The sequence below is a fragment of the Alosa pseudoharengus genome, unplaced genomic scaffold (assembly GCF_046254945.1).
Source record: "Alosa pseudoharengus isolate Yale_2024_CS ecotype anadromous, Long Island Sound unplaced genomic scaffold, YU_APseudo_1.1 YU_APseudo_1.1_scf_24, whole genome shotgun sequence".
Classification (NCBI taxonomy): Eukaryota; Metazoa; Chordata; class Actinopteri; order Clupeiformes; family Clupeidae; genus Alosa; species Alosa pseudoharengus.
In genome coordinates this window covers 21,947,468-21,962,384 of record NW_027468689.1, presented here as the reverse complement: position 1 = coordinate 21,962,384, position 14,917 = coordinate 21,947,468, and the positions used below count along the sequence as shown (strand labels likewise).

The window sequence follows — 14,917 nt, the reverse complement described above, 5'->3', positions numbered from 1 at the left end:
ATGCACTGCCTTGTCCAAGTCACTTATAATGTGCCCATATTTTACTGTCAAGAATTGATTTCTAAAGAGTGTTTCCCTCCTGAGGTGGAAAAATAGAGTATGCAAAAAGGGGGGAAACAAGACTCCCCACTTCAGCAGTCCAAGGACAGTCCAATCCAAACAAACACCATATTCCCTCTACTTCTGTTAACTCGGAAGAGAAATATAGATATCCTTCTTAAAACAAGAGCAGATCCAAGGTTACAATCTGTATCACCTCACCAACACGTTTTTAGAAAAGTCGAAAAACAGGCTCTCATTTTTTATTCTCAGTGTCTGCGCTAGGATAACCCTCACCAGGCATGCTTCTCTCCCCCCTGCTCCTGTACGAGATTGTGACACAGATGCATACTAAACCTGAAACATTTTTTTTTGCTGCTAAAATATCCACCTGGAGAGAGAGAGAGAGAGAGAGAGAGAGAGAGAGAGAGAGAGAGAGAGAGAGGGGAATAAAAAATACCAAATATGAATGCTGAGACATGACATCAGAGAGGAACAGCAGCGATGTGGGGCAAGCAAGAATGTTTAGACACAGGCACAAACAAATAAACAAACAAACAAATAAGTGTGAAAGCTCAGCGCATGAGCTCAAACAAACAAACAAACAAACATGAGGAGAGGGACTTGTGCACCTTCTCCACCTTCTATTTACGGTCCCCAGAATAAAATCTGTTCATTCTTTCAAAGATCCTGCTTTGTCTTTTGTAGAGGGACATTATGGGTGCTCTGTATGGACCTTCGACCTACCCTCTGGCATCAAATTAACAAAGTTGAGGAGAATAGGCATGGATGTTTTTCAGCGTCTACTTCTGCATGTTTGGCCAAATGCAACGCTTTTTTGAATCTTGATGACCTCATAGGGTGATGGCTGCTAATGAATTCAGCAGAGTTCTCCTCGCATTCCTTCAATTGTGAATGGGGTGTGTTCACTGCCCTTGTTTTTCTTTTTTTTTCTTTTTGAAGAGCACAAATATCAACACTCTTTCAACCAATGTTAACACTGCACTTTACTGTAAGCTGAAGCACACACAAAGTCACACAGGATCAGGTGAGATTTACACATAATATTACTGAGAATAAATCTTGAGAACCTTCACATCAATTCACTTCATACCGCATTTGACGCCAGCTTATATTAGCCTTTTTGAGCTGCAAAGAAAACCTTTTATTTCTCAATCACATAAGGAATATAGTCTTTGAAGAAAAAAACATTGCTGTGGGAACAGTCGTTTGTGTCAGTGATAGAACTCTCCACACTGAGTTAATCCCTTTTGAACCATATTAGGGTTTATAAAAGTGGGGCTTCTGTGCGATGTGACTCACAGAAACCCACAGAAGAATGCAGCACGTATGCTGGACATAACACAGAAAGGCTGTATGGGGCTTAGACTTTTAGAGGCTAAAGGTTTACACACACACACACACACACACACACACAGCCATTAAAGAAGATGAGCCAGTATCTTTGCTCAGCTCTGGAAGAAAGAGATATGGAGGGGAATCCATATGCTCATGGAGAGAGAGAGAGAGAGAGAGAGAGAGAGAAAGGTGGCAAGAAAGAGGGAGAGTGGGAAAGAAATAGATAAAGAAAGAAAGGGAGAGAGAGCAATAGATAAAGAGATGTAGACACAGAGCGAGGGAGAAATAGAGACAATTAGAAGAGAGAGAGAGGGAGAGAAACAGTGCATACACAGAGTATGTGTGAAAGAAATAAAGATAGATAGCTAGACAGATAGAGAGCGAGAGAAAAGGAGAGAAGACAGGTAGATAGATAGAGAGAGATGTAGAGTGAAGTATCAATAAACAGAGAGAAAGAGAGGAGTAAGAGAGAGGGGGTGAGGAGAGAGAGAGACAGTTGGAGTGACATGCAGGACAGCTCAGTGGATGTAGGACTGGCCAGGCTTATATAACACACTGCTGCTCCTCTACTCGGGGCAGCTTGCCAAACAGAGCATATAAAGCTCTTTACATGCATTGTCACACTGTCTTCATAAACAAGTGTTTGTAATACACATCTGTGTATGTGTGTGTGTGTGTGTGTGTGTGTGTGTACAGTATGTGTGTGTGTGTGTGTGTGTCTATGTGTGTGTGTGTCTATACTCTCTGACTGAGAGAGAGTATGTGAGTGCAGTGATATCTTCTTGTCAATATCTTCCCCCAAGGCTAATAGTGTTGATAGTATAATCCATCGTTAGATGTCTTTACTTTTATGTTTATTATTTTTTTTCCACTTTATCAATCGTTACCGCGATGGCAATAGGCTCATTCTGCCTTCTAAATAGCACTATTAGTCAGGATAGACTTTATCCCAACCCCATAATAAACTATTTTGGTGGCCATTAACAACTCATTCAGCCAGAATCACCCAAGTAAAAGAGTGTCTGGAGAGAGCACGAGGAAACGACACCACATGCTCCCCCCCAGGAGTCCCAAATGCAATTGCCACCGGGAAAAAAGTGGGCTAATTCATTTATTCATTTTCCTCCATTACTGCAGGATAAACAATCGCAGACGCGGTCAAATAAACATGGCTCTATAATGCCCCAGACTGTCTAGAACATCAAAGGCAAGGGAACACTGGCCCCATGTGTTCCGTCTATGCACTTGGTCAGACTCAGAGCACATCAGGATCGTCTTCCACGTGGCCGAACGCACTGCACAATTCACCTCCTTGAGTTCTAGCCAGTCACCCTGAACAATTGAAATTAGGTCTGTTGCAGATAAGGAATCGCTTTCTTGCCAAAGGGGTGAATCGAGGGGCTCATGGTGTGATCTGAATAATGCAGATGGCTTCCTGTATGCTCTCTACATGTGCGCTGCATGGTTCCTTGTTTGTCTCAGAAGAGAAAGGAGGTTGGGTAGAATTCCATCATCCATAATTGGCTTTACATACACAGTAGGTGTGTGTGTGTGTATGTGTGTGTGTGCGTGTGTGTGTGTGTGCGAGTATGTGTGTGTGTGTGTGTTGATTAAAAGTGTCCTTACTCCAGCGGACAATTATTTTAGCACATGTAGAACCTTTCCCAAACAGCTCATGATGCTGCTGCTGTTGCACCTGCTGCTGACATTTACTTTCTTCATGGCAATCTCTCACAGGTGCAAGGTGAGCCACCTTTTTACATTTCTAAAAGAAAACGTGGAACATCATAGTGGGAAGATCAGAGAAACTCAAAACACGATTAACATTTAAATCGTCTTTGAGGATACGGCCCATAAGCCTCAGCCAGTGTGGGCCAGACCTGGGCCACACGGCCGCCAGACTCCACAGACCCCTCCCCCCAAAGCATGCCTGTTATTCCGCAGAGCGCATACATCTGCATACATATTTCATACTGAGTCATGTTGCCCAACGTGGGACGGGGCTGGCTCTTTTCACATCACCCTGAACAAGGCACAAAACAAGGCAAAGGACATGCCATACACTTTCAAAGATGTGTTTTGTTTTCTTTTTATGTAACGAGGCAATGTTAGGCAAATAGGCTCTCCCCCTTTGGAGTCTAATGGAAAAGAAATTATGGCGATCCATCTTGTTTTTTTTTTGTGTGTTTTCTCTGTAGCATCAACTGGGGTGTTTTGTGTGGCGTTCCAGTTAGATGTTCAATACATCACCACCAGTGCCTTCATAATGTCGTTTGCGTGTGTGATTCTCATTTGGGGTTCCTAATGAGAGAACACACAGTCATTTTCTCCACTGTCCATTAGGTGTGTTAGGTTGGCACAAGCTTTCTATTTTCCATAAATCAATGTGCCTTGTTACTTGTTACCGGAGCACACATGCTTGAACAGAGGAACTGTGATATTGATGTCAAGCCCACCATAGCTAGATAAAAAAAAATAAAGGAAAAATCTGAGTATGCTCAGAAGCTCTGCAGGAAAACAAAAGTGTGCCCACAAACCAGGCCGGCTTTCAAAGCAGTCTTCAAACACCACTGCACAATCCTTCTGTTGGAGTGAACACTGAGTCAAGCCATTGAGGCTGCCGTTCCAAAGATAGCCCTGTCTGAATTAAGTAAGTCACCAGCGTTCCTCTCTTCCTATCTATCCCTTTTCTATTGCTCTCTCTCTCTCTCACACACACATACTTTCCCTCCTTTTTTCTCTCTCCCTCTCTTCTTTTCTCTTGCTTCTTCCCTCCCTCTCCCTCTTTCTCTTTCTATCACACTCTTCCTCCCTCCCTCTCTTCTCTATCCCTTTCTCATACTCCCTCTCTCTCACTCACTCAGTCGCACTGCCTCTTCCTCCCTCCCTCTCTTCTCTTTCCCTTTCTCATACTCCCTCTCTCTCACTCACTCAGTCACACTGCCTCTCACTCTTCCTCTCTCTCTCTCTTCCTCTCTCTCTCTCTCTCTGTCTTTCTATCAGTTTATGTTTGGCAGCTGTCTGTGGGGATAACACAGAGCGAATTCCACAGAGCAAACTGTAAACAGAAATAAACATAAACATAAAAGGAACCCCCCCCCCCCCCACCCCATTTCTTCTTTTTCTTTTCACAAACAACACAGTGTGCCTGTAGGGTCACCCCTTCATCCTCCTCTGCCACACGACACACAACCCACAACTCAGCTCTCTGCCCAGGTGCTGACTTGCGCATTCTGTCTCCTCGGTGTTGCGACCGGGATGGCTCGGGCAGAGGAGGCTTAGTGGCTGGATGGTGATAGCCTGGGAATAGCCCTCGCTGGCTCTGCCCTGCAGGGTTAAGCTGCTGAGGGTAGATAAGTCTTAAGCTGTGCCCAGGTACGAACACATGCACACACACACACACACACACACACACACACACACACACACACACATGCCCCCACCCCCTCCTGCACACACACACACCCAGAGGATACAAAGTCAGTAATGTATATGCATACAAACAAACAAGCCCATACTGAATGTAGTGCACTTGCATGTGTACGTAAACATGTACAAACATCAGTGTGGGACATGGTGGCTCTCAGTGAGCTTCTCAAAAGGACACAAAGCTGTGTGAATCCCAAGAATCAAAATGTGCACAATTAATTCTGCCTTTGTCTCTATAATCCATCAAGTAGACATATGTGATGGGATAATTAATGGCAAATTACCAGCTCTGTTTTAGAGTGCAGATGAAAGGGCCGTGTTGTGTGATCCCAATCACACCCTAATAGACTAACATTGCCTTCCTCATCTCATTCAGTATTACAAGGCAGTGTCTGCAATAGATTGCACATCAATACCACAACCCCTCTGCTGCACAATAATGTCTGCAACAGACACCAAAAAAATAAATAAGTGATGCTGCAGGTGAAAAATGCACAGCCTTCCCCATGCTCAAACATAATGCCAACGGAAGGTCGAGCATTTATTTTCCTAATGGCTCGTAGCGTGATGGATGAACTGTGTCTGTGATTCTCTATCTCTGGACCTCATCTTACTCTATAGCATTGCTATAGCAATATAGCATTTGTAAGCCCTTTTGTCTCCTGTATCATACTATTTCATAGCACATTTTCATAGCACCAACAGCCTTACATTTTTTGCAGCATAAGAAGGAGAAGAATATTGATTGCACTAAACAAAAAAGCGAGCAATTCAGTCAACTCTCTGAAAAGACGGAAAACATTTAGAAAAGAATAGCAAAATTGGCCGTCCACATTGTAATTTCTTACATGAATGCTCAAGCCGACGGCGTGTATACTCTCTTGCAATCTTGGCGGCTTAAAATGGAGGAAATATTGGAGAATGAAGGCACATCTCAAACGGAGAGAAATTGAAACACCCAATTACGGCCCAAATTGCACAAATGCTGGGGAGTTGTACTAGCCACGTCTGCTTGGGTAAATAACTTCTGCAGTATTACTCAGATAAAGCACATGCACATACGCACACACACAAGCACAATGAACATACACACACACACACACACACACACACACACACACACACACATACACACAAACACAAATATAGAACCACGTCCACACTTTCAACACTCAAAATGCACAAAAACAACAAACATACCCCCACACACACACAGTCTCATAAACAAACATATCTTTGGAGTTTGACTTTCACAGTTGAGTTGTTTTCAACAGATTTAAGCTTAAACTATGTGGAGTGCAGATGCTGTCAATGAACAGTTGTGACTAACCCACAGATGGTTAACCCACACTGATGGGTCTGAGAGACACGTACACATCAAAATAACTTGGGCCTATAATTCCATTACTTCACATTGTGATAGTGCTTTTCTCATTGTATGTTGTGGTAGTTGAAATGAGCAAAGCTTAATCAGCTTAAACTAAGCCCCCTTGGGTGACAATAGCAAGGACTTACTCTTTGCCTGTGAGACGAGGCAAGGTTTATTATGGCTTGAGTCATGCAGAGCAGTCATATTTTCCCGCAGACCTGTGTGTGTGTGTGTGTGTGTGTGTGTGTGTGTGTGTGGGTGTGTGTGTGTGTGTGTGAGTATGTATGTGTGTCATAAGTCGTCAGGCTATGCGTGTTTGTGAGCGTCTTTGTGTGCATGCTAGTTTTCCCCTGCGGTCATTGGTCATCTGTTGATCATATTTAAGCTTACGGTTGTGCTTCATGGAAACAGTGTATTATGACAATGCAATGGCAGTTACATTGGCTTATTTCAGTCATATGTCTGACATATGCATTGCCTTGTCCTTGTTTTCTCAGGGCTCACAATAGTTGTGTTGACACATACTGTAAGCTATATGGTGCATAATAGGAGAGATCGTGGTAGAATATGCTACACTACATGAATGTTAATTTTCTTCAAGTCACCACAGCTTCCACAACAATGTCCGCCAATGAGGGTGAAAAAGGCGGTGTGTGTTTATGCGTCATTCCTGTCATTTGGTCCATATCAGTATGCTGATGAAATATCTCATTTGGGAGGGTTGAGCGAAATAGGATATTAAAGAGAGTATTCCAAACCTCAGAGAGAGAGAGAGAGAGAGAGGGAGAGAGAAAGGGGGAGTGAGAGAGAGAGAGAGAGAATCCCATTTTGAACAGGCTCCATCTTTGGGTCCAGCTTCCTGTTTGCTGGAGGGAAGGAAATTGTGTAACGACACACTTATGATTGGGTGGGTGGGGGGGTTGGGTTCTGCAGAGGGAGTAGCCACTTCCTGGGGGGTGGGGGTGGGGGGGGGGGTAGAATGTGGGAGGGGGGTGCAGGAGGACAGATTGTAATAGAACAGAGCCCATCGGAACATGACCTAAAAGACCAACTCTAGTGATACCGTGGAAACTGAGATTAAACCTTCTCTGGAGCTGGAAGATTATACTGTACAAAATACAAGGCTATTCTTTATGGCTATCATCTTTATGTGTTTATGTGAAGACCATTAGTGATGTCAATATGTACATATCAGCAGAGAATGTTAGGGGTACAGGGGGTCAGGCTGTACTTTCATACGGCAGTGTTTGGTAAGATGTGTAGGTAAATCCATTTGGGCAACAACAGTGGAAAGGGCTGGTAAAATGATTAACATTGGTTTAGAATGTCTGTTAATTTTTGATTGCTTCTTAAATGATCTTTTGAGATGCTGTCAATGTGGGATTGAGCATCTCTGACTTCCTTATTATGACCGCCGCGCAGCGAAGCTTTAGTTTAGTTTAGTCAGAATTTTTTTTTTTTTTTTTTCTTTTTCGCATGTCCAAATTTCCGTCAATGATTCCCGGGACACTGAAAGACCGGGGTAGACGAAACTTGGTGGGCATGTAACCCCATATGGATAGCATGGAACCATCGTTTTTCGTTTTGATCTGTAGCCCCCCCGCTGGACTGCACCCCCCGAAAGGAGGGTAGGGCAGACACAGTTTTCTGTGAATATCTCGAGAACCGTAAGGTTTAGGAGGACCATTTTTTTTTTGTATGTTGATCTCCATGGGCCATGTCAACCCATTCCATAACCACTCATTTCATGTATAGCGCCACCTAGTTAAACACAAAAAAGTAAAAATGAGGTGTTGTAATCGCAGGTATCTGTGACCTAACATAGTCAAAACTGCACAAAATTGGAAGTGTAGGATCATTATGACACCCTCTGAATGCACGCCAAGTTTCGTGGAATTCCGTTCATGGGGGGCCACACAATAAATTCATTTATGTTACTATACACCAACTGGCCTGTAGGTGGCCGGAGACAGTTTTCTGTGAATATCTCGAGAACCGTAGGGCCTAGGAGGTCCACCTTTTTTTTGTATGTTGGTCTTAAGGGGGCATGTCAACCCATCCCATTACCACTTATTTCATGTATAGCGCCACCTAGTTAAAAATTAAAAAGCAAAAAATTAGGTGTTTTCATCACAATATCTCTGGCTGACATGGTCAAAACTGCACGAAATTGAAAGTGTAGGATCATTATGACACCCTTCAAATGCATGCCAAGTTTTGTGAACTTTCGTTCATGGGGGGCCTTACAATAAAATAATTTATGTGTACATTTAGTGACCGTACACCAACAAGGATTCCCGGGACACTGAAAGACCGGGGTACACGAAACTTGGTGGGCATGTAACCCCACATGGATAGCATGGAACCGTCGTTTTTCGTTTTGATCTGTAGCCCCCCCGCTGTACTGGACCCCCCGAAAGGAGGGTAGGGCAGACACAGTTTTCTGTGAATATCTTGAGAACCGTAGGGCCTAGGATGACCAATTTTTTCCGTATGTTTGCCTCCAGGGGTCATGTTAACCCATTCCATGTGCACACATGTGCATAAACAGATACACACGCACACACATACATTCACAGTCAGTAATCATACGTATGACACATACTCACACAGTAGACATATGTACGCATGCATTCACATGCAGAAACACACATACGCAGGCAAACACACAAGCACGCACACACACACACACACACCCACACACATAAACATAAACGTGTACACGCACACATGCACACAATTCAAGAATTTCTCAGAATTATGAACAGGCAAGATGCACATGCACAAACACACATACGCAGGCAAACACACAAGCACGCACACACACACACACACACCCACACACATAAACATAAACGTGTACACACACACATGCACACAATTCAAGAATTTCTCAGAATTATGAACAGGCAAGATGGGGGTGGGATTGTATAAAATTAATTTTACATGTGAAATCTATGAACTAATCATGTTTTGGTACTTGTTGTCTAGCAGATACCAGTGAGAATTGAGTGTGGCTAATGCAATTTAGTGAGACAGTTAGAATCATATAGGCCTTTCAGCGTGATTTATTTTTGTGGAAAAAATGTGCTGGACTGGGCGGCTGTCATATTTTGTACCGCTCTGCGGTACATCTAGTTCTAGATACTCTGGTGCACCTTGTCTGCACGCATGTAATTGTTGGATAAACACCTTTGTGATTTGGACTTGGCTTGTACATAATCCTCTCCCCTGTGCTAGTTAAGGGGAACAATAAGAGGCATCTGCTCTAAAGGGCTGTACAGATTACTGTTTATGACTTTGAGTTGTTGTGGAGTTCCCGGGTTGAGAGATGATTCTGGCTTGTCAATGCAACACATAGTACTGTAGATGTGATGGGAAAACTGAAGACTAAAATATATGCATTTCCACTACGCCCTCAAAGCAGCCCTCACATCTGTTTGAGGGCCTGACATATTCTTTCTATGATGATACATAAAGTATGGCAGGACACCCCCCCCCCCCCCCCCCTTCATCTCTCTAACTTATTTCCTCCGCCATTCCCCACCTGGAGCCCAAATGGCCACAGTGAGCGCTGAGAGGCTCTCACCATCCATCTTGTGGGCCAATCTCCGCCAGCGGGTAAGGGACAACCCCCTTATTTTATCTCAAAGATCTGACGCTGATGGAGGCAAGAGTGCGAGCCTTTCAAAGCCTGCCGAACGCATTTATCATGCGGCTACACCACAGCCAAACAAGAGCGCAGCCCCTACAACGGAGGAGGCGGCGGCAGTGGTGACTTCAAAAGGAAGACGCGAGGCCTAAGAGCTCGTCTAATTCAGGCACAATGACCTCATTTACAAGGAGCCGGGAGCAGAGGAAGAGGAGCCTCCCTCCCTCCTATTGTGACGTGTTTGGCCGATACGGGCCAAAAAACGAGAAACTTGGCACAGGGACGCGCTATTTTTAAGAGTGTTGGTGTGTGGGGTGGTGCTTTTCCTGATAAAGATCTAACTTTTAACAGACACAGCATGCTGCTGAATCAATAAACCTGCAGCCATGTTCCCACCGTCTGCATGTGTACACATTAAAAGCTATGAATTTGCGTTTAACAGGCTAACTGATACAGACAGGGCGGTCTGAGAGCTGCTTTGTCTGGTTTCCTTTGAAGCAAACATGCACCAGCTGTTTCTTTCCTCAAAAGATTTATGCTTGTCCATCTTCGATGCCAGTAGAATAGAATAAACGCTGATGACCACCCCGTTTCTGTTCCATCATTCTCCCATGCTCATAAATCCAAATGAACTTATTCATGCTGGCTGATTGTGGAGGAGGCTGATACCCCCTCATCAAGGCAACGCAGTGCAGTAATCACTTTCTCCAGTGCGGGAATCAGAAGGGAACTCTTGATGCAGGGTAGTTGTTGGAACACATGCATACACACACACACACACACACACACAAACACACACATTCTTACACAAACATTTACACATGAACAAAAAAGAGAGAGAGAGAGAGAGAAAGTAAAAGAAGAGAAAGACTCCTCTGTGCTCCCACCAGGTGTTCCATGCCAAACAGTAATCTCTGGGGTAAGATATTAAAATATTTAAACAAAATAAAACATATACCTATCTTAAATATCTTAAATAAAAGAACTCTGCTGTGATACAGGGAGTCTGTGAATGAGTCACAGAGTCAGTCAAGTATTTGTATTTCCATCAAGGAAGTATTTCAGCATGCAAAAAGACTCTGGCGGATTGCGCCTAATAAGGGGGGTAAATGGAGTTTTGAGCTTTGAAAGGATGTGGTGTCACAGGAGCGGCTAAATTCTCCATGACACGCCTGTCCCAGTTTCAGGAGAATGAGACTGAAACTGGCAAAAATACAGCACCACCAATTATCTGCGCAGTGCACCTCAGTTTAAAGTGTTTAAACGTGAAGTTTGAGCCCTGCTGTGGAGAACACTGGCCTCTCTACAGGGGCTTCTCAAATGCAGGCCTGCAATGTCATTTCCTGTTGAATCCCCCGCCTTGCATTACTAAGCAACTCAAATGAGCAGTCCTTGAATTAATCACAGAACATTTTAATAATTTAAGGTTGCAAATGAGGGTATAAAAATGAAAAAGTACCCCATATTTCTCATGTGTAAATACTTGATCAATACCAGGTTTAAATCAAGGGCAAGGCCGACCTGTGGAATGGAGTAGACTTGGGGCGCAGACGCAGATAAATCACTGGCGACTGACTTGTGAGTAGAACAGCTCCGCAACTGTTGCTTGCTTGAGAATTCTGTGCTGTCAGCTTAAACTGCCAGCAGTCAATATCTATGCACGGCTCAAATCAAACGGATACGCTGTCTGCCTCAGGAGCGTTATTCAAGCTGCTCCATACAGTGCCGTCGTTTTCAATTTAGGACAGAATCAAGTCCAATCTAAGAGAGAGAGACTTGGAAGCTTTGCAGCGGAGTTGCCATTTCCTGGACTCATTCCTCTGTTATGAAAATGTCTTACATCGTTTCCATCACATAGTGTTTGTGGAGATAAAGGCCAGCGGGTCAACGGCGGCACTGAGACTTCAGAGTCGCAGGTCATATAGTCCAAGTCTTGTCACCTTCGATCTACTCACAACTACATATGAATACTTTTTGATGTGGTTGCTGGCAAAAAACTGTACAAAATCAACACAACAAGCTTCGGTCCAGACATGTCTGGTCGATGCCAAGAGGGTGACTCCAAAACACCCTCGAAAAACATTCACACAAATGGAACGATCTGAACTGGCTCTCGGAGCAAGTCAAACAAACTTTCCTTTTCATCCGCATGAATGGGAAAATGTCTGCAGTGCACTGAAGTGAAAAAGAAAAGTTGCACTTCGCCTATCAGCATCTGCCCTCTGAACAGTTCTCACCTCACCCCCCCCCAGTGAATCTGACTTTAGAAAATGGAGAGCTGGAAAGTAGTGTGTCACGTTAGATGCGGCTTTGCTGAGAGGAAAAAATCACAGTGGGAAACAACTATAATTAAGACTCTTAAGTTCTACCTAATGCTTTGTCCAAAATACTAATGCAAGCTTTCATCTTAAAAAAACAACATAGAAATATAGTGGTCCCAGAGACTATACAATTATTCTCCATTTCCCTCCTGCTGGCCACTTAAGCCATTACATCTGACATTAAATTAATAATAAAATAAAATGAAAACTGAATAAAATGAAAAACAAAAAAGAGAGACTTTTCATATGATCCTTTCTCCTTGATTCAACTTATATTGATTGCTTCAGTCTAATTGTGATAATGATAATAAATGGCCACTCTGGTCTCGATTAGGCCTCCTCGGGGGATGTTCGATACAGTATGCACTGGAAATAAATAAATGAAAACGAGGCACCCTGATGTGTTCCTCGCGCAGAGAGACAGACTTCATCTCTACCCCCCTTCACAAGCCAGTAGATCCGCTTTCAGCCTGGGTGATGGAAGACTGCTTGGCCTGCCAATTCTATTATCCAATCAGATCCACAGGGTTCAAGCCTTTTGACTGTGGCCTTGGCTATTTGAAGTACAGAGTGGGAAAGGTTTCAAAAAACAATGACTAGGAACATATGGCCACCTCACATGACAGTGCTTATGGGCCTACATGAATAAGACAAGGATTGGGGATAGGAGTCTTGAAATAAATCTTTGGTGCTTTGTGTTTTGCTAAGAATAAACTATAAGGGACTAAGAAGGACTAATTATTATGCTAAGATGTGATCATGGGGTTAGCCTTTTTGTTTGATGTATAGCACTTAATGGAGTTTGCCCATGCGTCCAGTGTAGAGCTCATTCTTATGAGAGAGAGAGAGAGAGAGAGAGAGAGAGAGAGAGAGAGAGAGAGAGAGAGCAACAATGCTTGACTGATTACATATATGCCAATGCAATTATGCATGTTCAGTGTGCAAGCCATTCATACATATTTATAGCCTGCAAGCTACATGGATCTGTTTCCATTCAATAGATGAGAATAGCTGGATCACTGGGACAGTCATTTCGTCTATGCATTGAGATAAATCATTCTACGAAACAAATTATATTCTAGACATAATTACAATCACCAATCTATCCTGCCATGCGTGCTGGCATAGAATCAATGACTCTGCAGCGCACCTCTGACTTGTATGCTGAAGGATTCTGTTGACCCTGTTTAAGAGTTTTACAAAAATAAGTCATCCATGCAGGTGGATATCACGCACAGAGGTCAGTTCTGACGTACAGAGCTGGCCCTGCCAACTTTAATGGCGAGTGCCAAGTACGCTTGGTGGGCTGAGAAATCTAATTCTAATAGCCAAGGGCACTTTCAAGAAGATGGCTGTCCAGTCAGCAATGTCATTCAACCCGAAGATTTAAGTTATACATTTTTTGGCAGACACTGCAAAAAAGCAACCGAAAGCTTGATGAAAAAATATCAGGATATAAGATGGATTGGGTACATGAAGTGTCAAAAATATACTAGGCTACCTTACATATTTATCTTACCCATAATGATATTTTGAGTGATAGCCTTTGGCTTACACGGGTCTGCAGGACAATGTGGACAATTGTGGATGAGTGATCTTATAGAAGACAGACAAAACACACGCCTATCTTCTTTACCGACATTAATAACATCTTCCAAGGTGCTTCCAAATGCAGCTCTGAAACCGCTCGCACTTTGTGCCCCTCGGTCCTGACACCGTTCAATCTGCACGTGCCATTTCAACCAATTTTTACATCTTCGCGAAATGTCTATACTTCAATTAATTTACTAAATGAATCAAAACAGTCGAAATATCCATAGCAAAGCATGTTACCACTACGACTTGACAAAAACCTAATTTTACTATCATCAGAAAGGGAAACAAACATCAATATCCTCATTCTACAAAATGCATTCATTACGTCCCGGTTCGAAATGACCAATAAACATGCTGATGCATATATTTCTGATATTTCTGAATTATGAGTGTATTGTGAATTACGCGCGTAATAAATGGAACAAGACGATATCTAAATATCTAATCTTTACAACGTAATTTATTCGCTGCTCAAAGCGCACCAGACAGACTACTACAAGAACTTTGTGTTTATGGATGTATTTCTTGTCAAAACTCTGCCTACTCTAGATAAACATTCCATTCTGCTTTCAGAGGTTTTGTCCGAGTTCAGACAAGAGGAATAAAAGCGCAGAGTACAAACTCACTGAGAGTGGAGATTTTCTGGCTGTGGCGCGTTGAGCCGCTCGCCTCCGTTACCATCGGGACCCGCACTACAGTCTCCTCACATTCGCTCGCTGGAGCTGCTTAAAAAGTTTAGTGACGTCAAGGCAGGCATTTAAAACGTCGCTTTTCTACTGGAATCCGCAGCCGATAGTCCCGTTAAAGGGACAGACTGATCATCCGTCCTGAGGGGAAGTAAACAGCGAGGCAAGATAGGACGCTGGCTTAGTTCCCCAAGCCGTTAAAATGCCTTTTTAGCCACCCAGCGGTCAACGTGATGCAGTGTCTGGTATTGTCCCGACTCCCGACTCAAACACAATCTCATTCAATTCACTTTAACATAGAAGAGTGGCTAATCACACTATGTGTCAATGTCAGTGTCAGTTAATTTGTAAAACACATTACGCACATGACAACAACAGATTACCAAAGTGCTGTACAATCAACAAAAACAGGGCGGAAAACAAATATGAAACAATTACAAAATTGTTAATTATTTTACCTTAGACT

At 43.3% G+C, this 14,917-nt stretch overlaps 1 protein-coding gene across 2 annotated transcripts in view; it reads right to left on the bottom strand.

Annotated features, from left to right (window-relative positions):
• gulp1b (GULP PTB domain containing engulfment adaptor 1b) overlaps positions 1 to 14,587 on the bottom strand; it is a 42,096-nt gene extending 27,509 nt beyond the window's left edge. For both annotated transcript variants that reach the window (XM_076303469.1, XM_076303470.1), the window contains exon 1: positions 14,392 to 14,587. In XM_076303469.1, the coding sequence (XP_076159584.1) occupies positions 14,392 to 14,446 (55 nt within the window). In that variant the 5' untranslated portion in view covers positions 14,447 to 14,587. The remainder of the gene's footprint in view (positions 1 to 14,391) is intronic.
• Positions 14,588 to 14,917: the final 330 nt, after the last annotated feature.